This window comes from Monodon monoceros, unplaced genomic scaffold, assembly GCF_005190385.1.
Source record: "Monodon monoceros isolate NGI ecotype Baffin Bay Population unplaced genomic scaffold, NGI_Narwhal_1 Super_Scaffold_19, whole genome shotgun sequence".
Taxonomy (NCBI): Eukaryota; Metazoa; Chordata; class Mammalia; order Artiodactyla; family Monodontidae; genus Monodon; species Monodon monoceros.
Window position 1 is genome coordinate 12,177,006 of NW_021703775.1, and position 12,567 is coordinate 12,189,572.

At 42.9% G+C, this 12,567-nt stretch overlaps 1 gene segment (V, D, J or C); it reads left to right on the forward strand.

The window, feature by feature from the left end:
* The window catches only part of LOC114900895, a 64,915-nt gene extending 52,677 nt beyond the window's left edge, over positions 1-12,238 (forward strand). Inside the window, 2 exon segments of the V gene segment in view lie at positions 7,410-7,435; positions 11,726-12,238. Coding sequence covers positions 7,410-7,435; positions 11,726-12,048 — 349 coding nt within the window.
* The last annotated feature ends 329 nt before the right edge of the window (positions 12,239-12,567 follow it).

The following is a 12,567-nucleotide window of genomic DNA, read 5'->3' on the forward strand; positions in this document are numbered from 1 at the left end:
CACACACACACACACACACACACACACACACACACACACACACACACCTATCAAGGCCAGAATAAGACTGCTAAACAAGACTCAAAACTGGTTAATGTCCTACAGAGCAATAAAACCGTAAGGCTTGGAGTGGTCTTCCCGGACAAAAATCATTTGTCATTTTCATGATATCAGTTTTTTCTAGGCTAATAGCTAACTTTTTGGAATCTAGTTTTGTTTTTTTTTTTTGGCGGTACGCGGGCCTCTCACCGCCGCGGCCCCTCCAGTTGCGAAGCACAGGCTCCGGGCGTGCAGGCTCAGCGGCCATGGCTCACGGGCCCAGCCGCTCCGTGGCATGTGGGATCTTCCCGGACCGGGGCACGAACCCATGTACCCTGCGTCGGCAGGCGGACTCTCAACCACTGCGCCACCAGGGAAGCCCTGGAATCTAGTTTTTAATCAGTAATAAATACAGGTCAAACAAACTTTATTTCTCTAGCAAATCAAAGGACCTTGAAAGGACATATAGGGTTGAAGAAAAATCATGTATGACAGTTATTAAAGAATGGTAAGGCTTGGGAATTTCCTGGCAGTCCAGTGGTTGGGATTCCTCTCTTTCACTGCCAAGTGCCCAGGTTCGACCCCTGGTCAAGGCTCCCACAAGCCACGCAGCACAGCCAGAAAAATAAAAAATGGTAAGACAGACCCTATTCCGGACCATTACCATCATAAGTGTAGGGACCACCACGCAGCAAAGGGGTTATACAGAAGAGGAGAGAGATTGGGCTTCAGATACAAGGACTAGTGGGAATTTATAGCCAAGGAGCAGGGTAGGGGTCAGTGGATAGACAATTTCTAAGAGGAAACATCAGGGGTAATTCTGATTCTGGCTGAACCAACCTGATGGGAGCCTTGCTGAAGGCAGACCAGGGTCCTCAGACATTACCTGGGAGATGATGGAATATAAGGAACTCAGTTAGATACCAAGGAGGATGCAGGATGGGGAATTCTGGTTAAATTGACTTAGCAGGATTCTTGCTAAAACTGGACAATGCAGTGATAAACACAGAAGCCCAAAATTCAGGGCCTGCTTGAGAAGAGAGTTCAGAGGAGCCTGAGTAGAGTTTGGTCAAGGAGAGAATTTTTCTCAGTAGTCATCATTTTGCCTTATCTTCAAGCTTTGGATAACTTAACTTTTATTATAGTTTGTTCTATTTGGACTTGGCCTGCCCATCTTATTTTATATTTCGGTTTATCATATTTTTCTCTTGATTTTTTATTTCCTTGTCCTGAATTTTGCTACTTTGGTTTATTTTTTTTTTTTTTCTTCTCCTGGTGCTTTGGAACACTTTTATCCCATTGTTGTTGAATGCCTGTCACTTGACCCCTTTTTATTTCCATCACTAGTCACATGGCCTGAAGGGCAAGTGTCAGGCATCCGGGTGTTACTCCACATTCCACCAGCCCCCATCCCACTTCCAGTCCCAATGTCTTTTAACTCTGAGGTGCATGTGATTTTTTTGAGGGCTTTGTGGGGAAAACTAGTGTTGGCTGCTTCAAGGGCCCCTGCCTATTTTTGTGATGGAATGGAAGATTCTAGATTCTAGTTGCTCCATCATTTCAATCATGTAATTTAAATCTGTGCAGTTTTCCCCCATTCTTTTTTTCTCCTAACAGGATGCTTTGTGATGCTGCAATCATGGAATCCATTTATTCTCATTTTTATATTTTTTCTGTCATTGCAAAGGGAGTTTGAGAGTGGTGGACAGGTCCAGCATATTCAATGTAAAAGTCCACATTATTCCTTGCTTCAGTTGTTGGGTTTCTTGATTTTTCTTTTTGTTTCTTTGTTGTTTGTTTTCTCGCCACCCGGCCCTCTTCCCATCCTTCCCTCTTAGGTTCGGAACTCTAGTCTCAGCCAGGATGATCCGGGCACTTTGGGGTGGCGGGTGCGTTAAGGGGAAGGGAGTGATCTGTGCTTCTTTCCCCAGCACCAGACTAATAGCCCTTAAATGCAATACTGATTAGTATCGGGAGAAGAGCCAGGAACCAGCCTAGTTTGACCCCACTTAGAACCCAAAGGAGCCAATTTAAGAAAGATACAGTTTAAGATGATGAATTAAACTCACACATTCAATCACAATACGCCCTCGTTTAAAAAAAAATTAAGGGGCTTCTCTGGTGGCGCAGTGGTTAAGAATCCGCCTGCCAACGCAGGGGACACGGGTTTGAGCCTTGGACCGGGGAAGATCCCACACCTCCCAGAGCAACTAAGCCCGTGCGGCACAACTACTGAGCCTGCGCTCTAGAGCCTGTGGGCCACAACTACTGAGCCCGCGCGCCACAACTACTGAAGCCCGCGCGCCTAGAGCCCGTGCTCTGCAACAAGAGAAGCCACCGTAATGAGAAGCTGGTGCACTGCAACGAAGAGCAGCCCCCGCTCGCCGCGACTAAAGAAAGCCCGTGCGCAGCAACAAAGCCACAACGCAGCCAAAAAGTAAATGAATAAATAAATAAATTCTTTAAAAAAACAACAAAATTTTAAAAAACCTAAAAATAAATTTTTTTTTTAAGAAATTATTTTAAAGAAATAAACCCACAGGGAATTCCCTGACGGTCCAGTGGTTAGGACTCTGCACTCTCATTGCCAAGGGTCCGGGTTCAATCCCTGGTCAGGGAACTAAAACCCCACAAGCTTCACGGTGCAGCCAAACTAATAATAGTAAACAAACCTACAAGGACAAGAAGAACAGGGCAGAGTCAACAGCAGCAAAATATTAGGTTGAGTGGTAACCGCCTTAACTGACCCGTGGAGCTGAACAGAAGCTCAGCTTCTCAGAAGAGCTGGTGGAACTAGAAAGCAAAGAGAGATTGAAATCCTTTTGAAATGGGATCAGGATATACATATTAAGGGAATGAGGCAACATCGCAGAGTGGGCAGGAAAGATGCAGAGCCCAGGTCCTTAGTCAAGATAAGCAAGACTGGGGTGGGGTGGGGGCATGGTCAGAGGGGTGGAAGGGGGCACTCAGTGAGGGTCCCTCAGCCAGCACAAAGCACAGTGGAGTGTCCATAAAGGACCTGAGGATTTTGACAACAAAGGCAAAAAGTGTGAAGAGCCAAACCTGAATTCACGTAACTCCACAGCTGCCTGCGGAGCTGGTCCGTGATGAGTTTCTCTGAGTAGGGTGAGAGGAGACGCAGGGCTGGATGCCAAGCAGACAGACAGGGAGCCAGGGAACTCCAGGGCCTAGCTCAAAGGGCTCATCACTAGTGGAAACCCGCTGCAAACCACAAGCCTCAATATGTAAATCTCCAAGGGTCTATAAGCCCTGGTACGTTGCTGCTGTTGTCTCTTTCACTCTAGAACGTCAAGAAACACCTGCAGCCTTAATGTCCTCGTGGAAACAAGATAAGTGTCTACATTTTCCAGAGTGGGACCAAAATCTTGAGTCATGTTTACGGCACACGCATTTGCACATGGTTGGGCAAAGGACTTTGCTTCTCTCAGCATGTCTCTCTTCAGAGATGAATGGAAAGACACAGCTCCAAAGCAGCGAAGCAGCAGCGAGTTTTCAAGTGACCTCCTCTGCCTCCCTCCTTCCAGGCTAATGGAGCCATCCTTGCCCCCTTGGAGACGCAGGGCAGATGTCCATCTGTGGCACTCTAGCCCGAAGACCGGCAATTGATCAGACTCTGAGCACCACTGAATGTGGACTCCAGAATTTCCTCCTACCCTTTTGGAATATCAGCTTAAGTCAAGTACAAATGACAGACAATATGATCCTAAGGAGGGAGGGATCAAACTGAAGTCAAAAGAGTCACCTGCCTGGGACTCTACTGTGAACGATGAGCTGAAGAAAACCTTTGAACCACAGACTTCAGGATGGATTATCAGACACAAATATTCAGCTGTCAGGTAGGGAAGCCCCCATCCTTCAACCTTTGCGAAGAGCAAAGTTGTGTCATTGTGTCTCTAAAATGCTGGGTGATTTACTCTATGGTACTGGTGGGAGGCAGACCTCTCAAATAGGCTGGTTAATCATGTCAAATAAAAACGAAAAAAGGTGTTTTTTGAAATATTAGACCTGAGGAACATTGATAAGATAGATAGCTTATCAAGAGTTTTCAGGGTGGGGCTTCCCTGGAGGTGCAGTGGTTGAGAGTCCGCCTGTCGATGCAGGGGACACGGGTTCGTGCCCTGGTCCGGGAAGATCCCACATGCCGCGGAGCGGCTGGGCCCGTGAGCCATGGCCGCTGAGCCTGCGCGTCCGGAGCCTGTGCTCTGCAGCGGGAGAGGCCACAGCAGTGAGAGGCCCGCGTACCGCAAAAAAAGAGTTTTCAGGGTGACTTATAAACACGCACTTAGCCTCTCCCTCTCTCTCTCTCTCTCTATCCCCACAAGCAGTTTAGAATTTATTCTAAGAATCTAACTTTGTTGCGGGCCACATGGAAAGCAGCTTCAGTGATGAGTTTGTTGGAATTCTCCCCCAAATTTTCTATTTCCATCACTCATGCATAAATCCAAGAACCTCTCAGACTAGTTTATTGACACGGCCTCTCCTCAGTAAGTCAATCTTATCGAGGTCCATCCTGGACACTCTGTAGAATGGCAGATGCTCACAGATGCTTCTAAGACATCCTTTGCCTTCAAATAATCCATATTACATGTCCTCGTGGAAACAAGATGAGTGTCTACATTTTCCAGAGTGGGAGCAAACATCCATATTAAGGATCTCAACCACTTCTCAGTGATACACGTGATGTCATAGCAAACATGACAACCATTCCTATTGATCCTACTGTGTATGATCAACAAACTGGCTTGTGCCACAATGGTTCTTATGATAGCCATCTTTTATCAGTAGCAAATTCTGCTTTACAATGCACTTCACTTTCTGCTTGCACGCTTCACTATGTCTCCAATTTACTCACTTAAGAATACATTCTCCAGCCACACCCACATCTCCTGCACAGAACCAGGAAAACCCCTACCTTTTTGTATTCTTAATCTAAAGATTATAAAAAAATATTTGAAAAACAAAGAAAACTTAAGAATATGTAGATATTATTTAAAAATTATATTTATACATTGCACATAAATACTGAGAATTCTACTGGGCAATATCAGACTTTACTTTTTATCACAATTGGTACAGCCTTGGTGTTTCTGAAAGCCACAAAATGAATGTATTCATATAATTTTTAAAAATCAAATAATCTGCAATATACAGGACAGTAGAAAATGTCACTACTCCCCTTTCTTCCACAACAACACACCTCTGTAATCGATTTCAGGAGATAACCACTGAGCACAGTTCATTGTATTCCCTTCAGCAATTAGCCTGTATTCATATCCATACATATTCAATTAAAATTTCCACTCTCCTCTCTATCTCCAGTTTGCTTTCTTTCTTCATCTTCTGGTGAGATTCACTGCTGATTCTGCTATTCAAGGTAACTAGCAAAGCTCTCAGTGTCAAAATCAATGAAGGCTACCCTAATCTTCAGAATTAGTATTACAATTTCCTTTGTAAAACTTACTATTGCAGTGGTCTGTATTAGTCCTTGGTCCATTATAATTTATCAGCTCTGATCTATTATTGATTTTCAACTATCTGTGGTAGGATTGTATTTTTGTTTTTCGGGTTTTTTTTTTTTTTCATTCATTCTGCAAATGTTTGTTGAGCATTTACCAAGTGAAGATGCTGGACTGGGCCTTCCAAATATAAGACAATGAAACATCAACCAGCTTACAATCCAGTAGGGTAGAAAGAATCTGACAGCAGATAAGAGCAACTAGGTGTTCTAGGCCCAGTGACCTGCCTCTGTACTCTACAAAATTGAGTCACTTGCTAGGAGATAACCCAACAGAAGGTCTCTCTTGAGTTGAGTCTTGAAAGACAATTTGTTGTTCACAAGCTCATGGAGGTGAGCAAAAGTGTCTCCAAGAAGAGGGAGGGTTTTGCAAAAGCTGGAGGTCACAGAAGTACAGTAAGGACTTGAAGAAGCTGGGAGCAATGTATGCTAAGGTGGGAATGGAAGGTTAAGAGGGAAACAGGACTGCAATAGGCTGGACTCACAGCAAAATGAGGTCTTCAGGGCCCTTGATGCGGTTACTGTGGAAACACCAAGGCACGCCATGATTCCCTGGCAGCTCCAAAGACAGCATGCACCTGGTTCAGCTCATTGTGGCATGGTGGGTACCCCTCTAGCTCTACCTATCCTGTGACAACAGACAACCAACCAAGTAAAGTCCGCTTTTCTACTCTTTTGATCTTTGTTTTTGTTTCACAGGCCATCTATAGCTTCATTCCAAAATAGATTTCAAAATAAGACATGGGCCTTTGTTTGATATGTATTTAGCCTTTTTTGAAAAACATGGTGGCAAAGGAGAGGTTCAAATAGGAAAACATTCTTTATTAATATTATTAACGAAAGAAGCTAAAAAGTTTCATAATGGCATTGAATGAGGTTTATCATTTGCAAAAGCCCCCCACCCCACGAGAAGGTATAAAGAAGTGCACTTTTTTTTTTTTTTTTTTTTTTTGCGGTACGCGGGCCTATCACTGCTGTGGCCTCTCCCACTGCAGAGAACAGGCTCCGGACGCGCAGGCTCAGCGGCCATGGCTCACGGACCCAGCCGCTCCGCGGCACGTGGGATCCTCCCGGACCGGGGCACGAACCCGTGTCCCCTGCATCGGCAGGCGGACTCCCAACCACTGCGCCACCAGGGAAGCCCAAGAAGTGCACTTTTTAAAATGAGCTTATTTATAAAACAGAAATAGAGTCACAGATGTAGAAAACAAACTTATGGTTACCAAAGGGGAAAGGCAGGGGAGGGATAAATTAGGAGTTTGGGATTAACAGATACACACTACTATATATAAAATAGATAAACAACAAGGTCCTACTGTATAGCCCAGGGAATTATATTCAATATCTTGTAATAATGTATAATGGAAAAGAATGTGAAAAAGAATATATATATAAAAATATATGTGTGTGTGTATATAGCTAAATCACTTTGCTGTACACCTGAATCTAGCACAACATTGTAAATCAACTATATTTCAATTGCTTAAAAGTACAGGGTTGTTTTTTTTAATGTGCTTATCTTTCTTTGTAATTTATATTCAACATACTTTCCAAAAAATAAACAAATTAATAAATAAATAAACAGCAGTCCAGATGTGGGAGACTGCTAAAATATGGGACCATCAGGCCATAGACATAAAGAAATCATCTTCTAGGATTTTAGAGCTCACCTAAGAATGACAAACACTCTCTGTCAGGGAAGCCCCAGGGCCTCCACTCCTGCTTGAGAAGGGAGTTAAGCTTCAGTAGCTGACCCAGGGTTCTGCTCCCCTTAGGTGAGAAGGGTTTTTGCACAGTGAGACGACGGACAGCTATCACTGTGGTGGACGTTCAGTGGAGGAACCAAGCTGGAGATCAAACGTGAGTAAAATCTAAACTTTCCTCTCTCGGTTGTCTGTGTCTTATGGTCCCTTTGTCTCTGAAGTGATCCGTATGCTGACTCTTTGAAACCAGACTCTGAGATCCTCCAGGGCAAAGCTACAGTCCGTAATCAAACTGGAGAATTGATTGCACATTTTCTATGAAGAACAAGAGTCAGGCATTGGGTGAGAATAACTTGTCTGAGTGATAGTTTCAGAAATTTATTGGGGAGCAAAGCATATGTTTTGAACAGAGCTTTGCTCAATGCTCAGGAAGGGACACAGTTTTTGTACAGGAGCGAGGTTAAGAGGAAACTTTGTGTATACTTTCGGCTCAGGAACCAAAATAGAGATCAAACGTAAGTATTTTTTTCAACTGGTTCTTTGCCGTTTCTGTCTAATTGGTTTGCTTTTTGTTCCTTTTTTTGCGTGTTTTCATTAATTAGGTGTCAGGGATAAAACAAATTTCATTCCCAGATTAGGTACAGAGGAGGGGAAATTGTTCTACAGGAGGCTAACTGATGACTAATTTTTAAGATTTCCAAACCAAAATAACTGAATTGGGGAAGGGGACTTGCTGCCCTTTCAGGGTAGGGTTTTGTGCGAGTGGAAGTTAAGGGGAATCACCATGGTTCACCTTCAGCCCAGGGACCACAGTGGAGATTAAATGTGAGCACATTTTTGCTCAGTTATTTGTGAGGTTTTTGTCCTGCTGTATCCTTTGTGCAAACTTGTGACATTTTGGTTAAATGAGCCATTCCTGGTGACCCAAAAGTTAAAAGGCAGAAAACCAGAAGATAGTCAATTTTTAAGCTGAACAGAAAAGTGGATGAATTTGTAAGGAGAGTAGGGTTTGTGGAGAGAAAGGGGAAGAAAAATCTGGATTTTTCTGTGAATTAGCCTTTTTCCTGTGATTGGCTTCAGAGGGAGGTTTTTGATCGGGGGGGGGGGGGGTTAGCTCACTCACTGTGGCGTATACGTTCGGCCAGGGGACCAAGGTGGAAATCAAACGTAAGTGCACTTTTCTACTCCTCTTTCTTATAGAGTCGTGAAATTTGGGGGTTTTCATGCTTGGGATGTGAGTTGAGGTCACTTTCGAAGAGAATGGGACTCTTCTGAAAATGAGATCAGAAAGGGACTGAAAATCAGGTTGTCTCAGAAGAGCAAAGAGCTAGTTAGTTGACGTGGCATCTAAATGGCCAGATTTTCTCTGTATCCGACAGTCAAATGACTTTAGCAGCAAAAACAGATTTTTGTTGAGGGGAAAGTAATTAAGTTAACGCTGAGGATCACCTTTGGCCAAGGGACACGTCTGGAGATTAAACGTAAGTAATTTTTCTCTACTACCTTCTGAAATGTGTCTGGGTCTAAATGCCAGTGTTGACTTTTAGAGGCTTAAGTATGAGTTTTGTGGAGATGGGTAAATGAGAACATTTGAGATTTTTTATCAGTTTCAAAAGTTAAACTCAGCTCCAAACCTGGGTTTGTAGACAAAAAGATTAATCTACACCGAATGACTCAAAGGGAAAAAAAATTAGTGTCGATGAAAAAGGAATACTTGCAGCTCTAAAAGAGTTAAAGCGAATTAATTTTCATTGAAATGTGCCAAATATTGTATTGATTTTTGCTTGTATGTACAACACGGAAAAGTAGAGAAATGTATTTCTTAGTCTGTTTTCTCTCTTCTGTCCGATATATTATTTTATAAGAATAAAAATCAATAGGATGCATTACAAAATCAGTAAGAAGTTAGAAAAGCATACGTATTTGTGTTAAAGTTGCCGCTTAATTGCGAATCAGAAGCACCGTCATTTTTAGAGGCTAAAATGAGTGCTAAACTGTCAATATTTAGAAATTCTATAGAGATTCTATACCTTAACAGATTACTCTTTTTTAAAAAGCCACATTTCTATATTAGACTAAACTGGAAATGATCTCTTATCATAACGGAGGAAAGACGGTTTTCCCCAAAAGCTCAGTTTTGAAGTAATTTGTTTAAGTGAAGGAAAATAAAATAATTGCGTTTTTCAGATGCCCACGGACATGTAGAAAAACAGGAAATATTTTAATGAGTATGTTCTTTGTTATTACTTGCTGGTGTTTTTATACTGCAGAGGAGGCCGTGGCACAGCTAGGGTGGTCTGTAGACTTCTTGGCGGTCTCTTTTCGTGATTGAATGACGTTGGCGGCCGGGTCCCAGGGCTCTGGTGACGGCGCACCTGGCCGCTAAATGCCGCCAAAGGCCACGGCAACCCCGCGATCGCCTGTTCAGCTGTGCTGTGGCCCTCTTTCCTGACACAGTGATACAAATAATGTCGCTAACGGAAGAGAACAGAAATGTGATGGGCATGAGTTAACATGGGGAAAACAGGGAGAAACCTGATTTTTATTAGCGATTCCAGAAATGAAATTCACATTATATCCTCTTAATAAAAATTTCCAGTAGAAGACTATAAAGAACTTAAAGCTATTTTTTTGCAGTGATATGTAATTTCTTAAATATCTTCTCATCAAATGTATTTAAGTAATAAAGGCTCAATCCAAATGAAATACATATATATACATATATATATATATATAAATTCTTTCAGGGCAAAATCGACACCAGCAAAAATATAACCGAAGGCCAGCAACAATCTGGCCGTTCAGGTTTTGATCAATTAATTTTTACTGAGTTCAAAATAAATATCATTAAGATATATTTGCTGACAAAAAATCAGATAAATTTGTGACATGTTTTTAATTTTCAGAAATTTAATGGCTTCAGTAGGATTATATTTCAGGTGTACAAAATATCTAACCATATGTAAATGCCATTGATAAAAACTTAATAGAATATATTTTCCAATCCCCACATTCTGTGATTAGAACATTTTTAATCGGGCTGTTTTAATTATATACTCTTTAACATAGTTTAGTTATTTGTTATTGTCATTGTTGTTTACTCCAGGTAATTTCAAAAGCAATACTTGAAAAAGATTATTCTTGGTTTGTGACAACCTGACGACTATTTTAGGCCATTTTAAAACTCTTTTCAAACTATTTAAACCATGTAAGTATTTTCAACTGTTCTAAAACTGTATTTAGGGCCTTTTAAACATCTTTTAATAAATTTTAAACTCCATTAGAAAGCTAGTAAGAGGTCTTACAAGAGTTTCCATATCAAATATGCTAATTGTTTAATGCAAGATAGAAAGTTTAAAGCTATCAAAAATTGACCCAAATAGGATATCTTCATAGAATATATTTCCTCTCCCTTTTTTCTAGAATTCATATTATTTTGCTACTAAGGCTATTTTATAAAATTCTCTGAAAAAAATAGTGATGATGGTTAAAAGAGAAGAAAGTATCAAAACATTAAAATTTCAGTATCTTATATTAAACTGCTTGGTTAACATGGAGGCTTATAGCTTTATAAAGGTTTATAGCTTTATAAAAATCTCTTCACTTATCTGTGACTTTTCACAGCAAAAGAAGAGTCTTGGTTTGTTATTTAACTCATGCTCTCCCACCTGAGGGCTTGAAGGCCCACAAAGGGGATTCCCAGCAGGCCATCTGCCAGCTGTTCATGGTCAGAAGTGAAGCTAGCCAGTTCCTCCTGGGCAGGTGGCCAAAATTACAGTTGACCCTCCTGGTCTGGCTGAACCTTGCCCCATACGGTGACAGCCATCAGGCCAGGACCCAGGTCTCCCTCTGAGGCCTTGGCGAGGAGTGGGTGAGTTGCTGGCCTGATCGCAGAGGGTAAAGTGGCCGATCCCCCCACCGACCTGGGCCCAGACTGAGTTTGGGGCTCACCCTGCCTGGTGGGGTCTGACCCCAACACGCCCGAAGGAAGCCCAGGAAGTGAAAGGCAGCCTGATATCACTGCACAGAACTAGGAAACGATCTGCGCAAGTCCTGTTCTCACTTCTAAACTCTGACGGGTCCAATGAAGTGGTTTTGTTTCTTGGCCTGAAGCACTGGGTTCTCTGCAGGAGGTAGAGAACACAGATGAAGGAGAGAAAGGTGAGGTCAGAAGGGCATGCAAAGAGCTTCGAAAGGCTGCAAAGACTTCAAACAGAACAATTTAGAACTTTCTTAAGGGGTAGGGGCTAGGGAAAAATCTCCAAATCATGGCGATGAGAAATATGCTTCCTGGCTTCCCTAGTTGCTGCTCCCTGGATGCCACAGAATAAGCATGCTGCTCTCTGCATGTCTGTCCCTTACAGTTCCAGGCTCACCCACAAACAATGCACCCAAGTGGAGAAGTTCCCTGTTACTTAAACACCACTCCCTATGCTTCCTTCCTCAGGGTCTGATGCTCAGCCATCTGTCTTCCTCTTCCACCCATCTGAACAGCAGTTAGAGACCGGAACTGCCTCTGTCGTGTGCTTAGTGAATGGCTTTTACCCCAAAGCTATCAAAGTCAGTTGGAAAGTGGATGGAGTTGTCCAAGCCAGCAACATCCGGGAGAGTTTCACTGAGCAGGACAGCAAGGACAGCACATACAGCCTCAGTAGCACCCTGACGCTGTCCGGGTCCGAGTACCAAAGCCATAGTCTCTACACCTGCGAGGTCAGTCACCAGGCCCTGGCCTCCGCCCTGGTCAAGAGCTTCAATAAGGACGAGTGTTAGAGCGAGAGGCCTGCAGGCTCGTCCATCACCTGGGCTGGGTCCCAGCCCCCTTCCTCGCCTCTTCAGGCCTCGGGCCCTTTTCCCTATTGCAGTCCTCCAGCCCATCTCCCCACCTCACCGTCCTCCCCCTCTTTGGCTTTAATCATGCTAACGTTGGGGGGAAAATGAATAAATAAAGTGGATCTTTGCACCTGTGATTTCTCTCTCCTTCCTGAGTTAAGCTTTTTAAACATTGTTTTTCTTTTCCTTTTTTAACATGTTTATTGGAGTATAATTGCTTTACGATGGTGTGTTAGTTTCTGCTTTATAGCAAAATGAATCAGCTACACATATACATATGTTCCCATATCTCTTCCCTCTTGCATCTCCCTCCCTCCCACCCTCCCTATCCCACCCCTCTAGGTGGTCACAAAGCGCCAAGCTGATCTCCCTGTGCTATGCGGCTGCTTCCCACTAGCTATCTACCTTACATTTGGTAGTGTATATATGTCCATGCCTCTCTCTCGCTTTGTCCCAGCT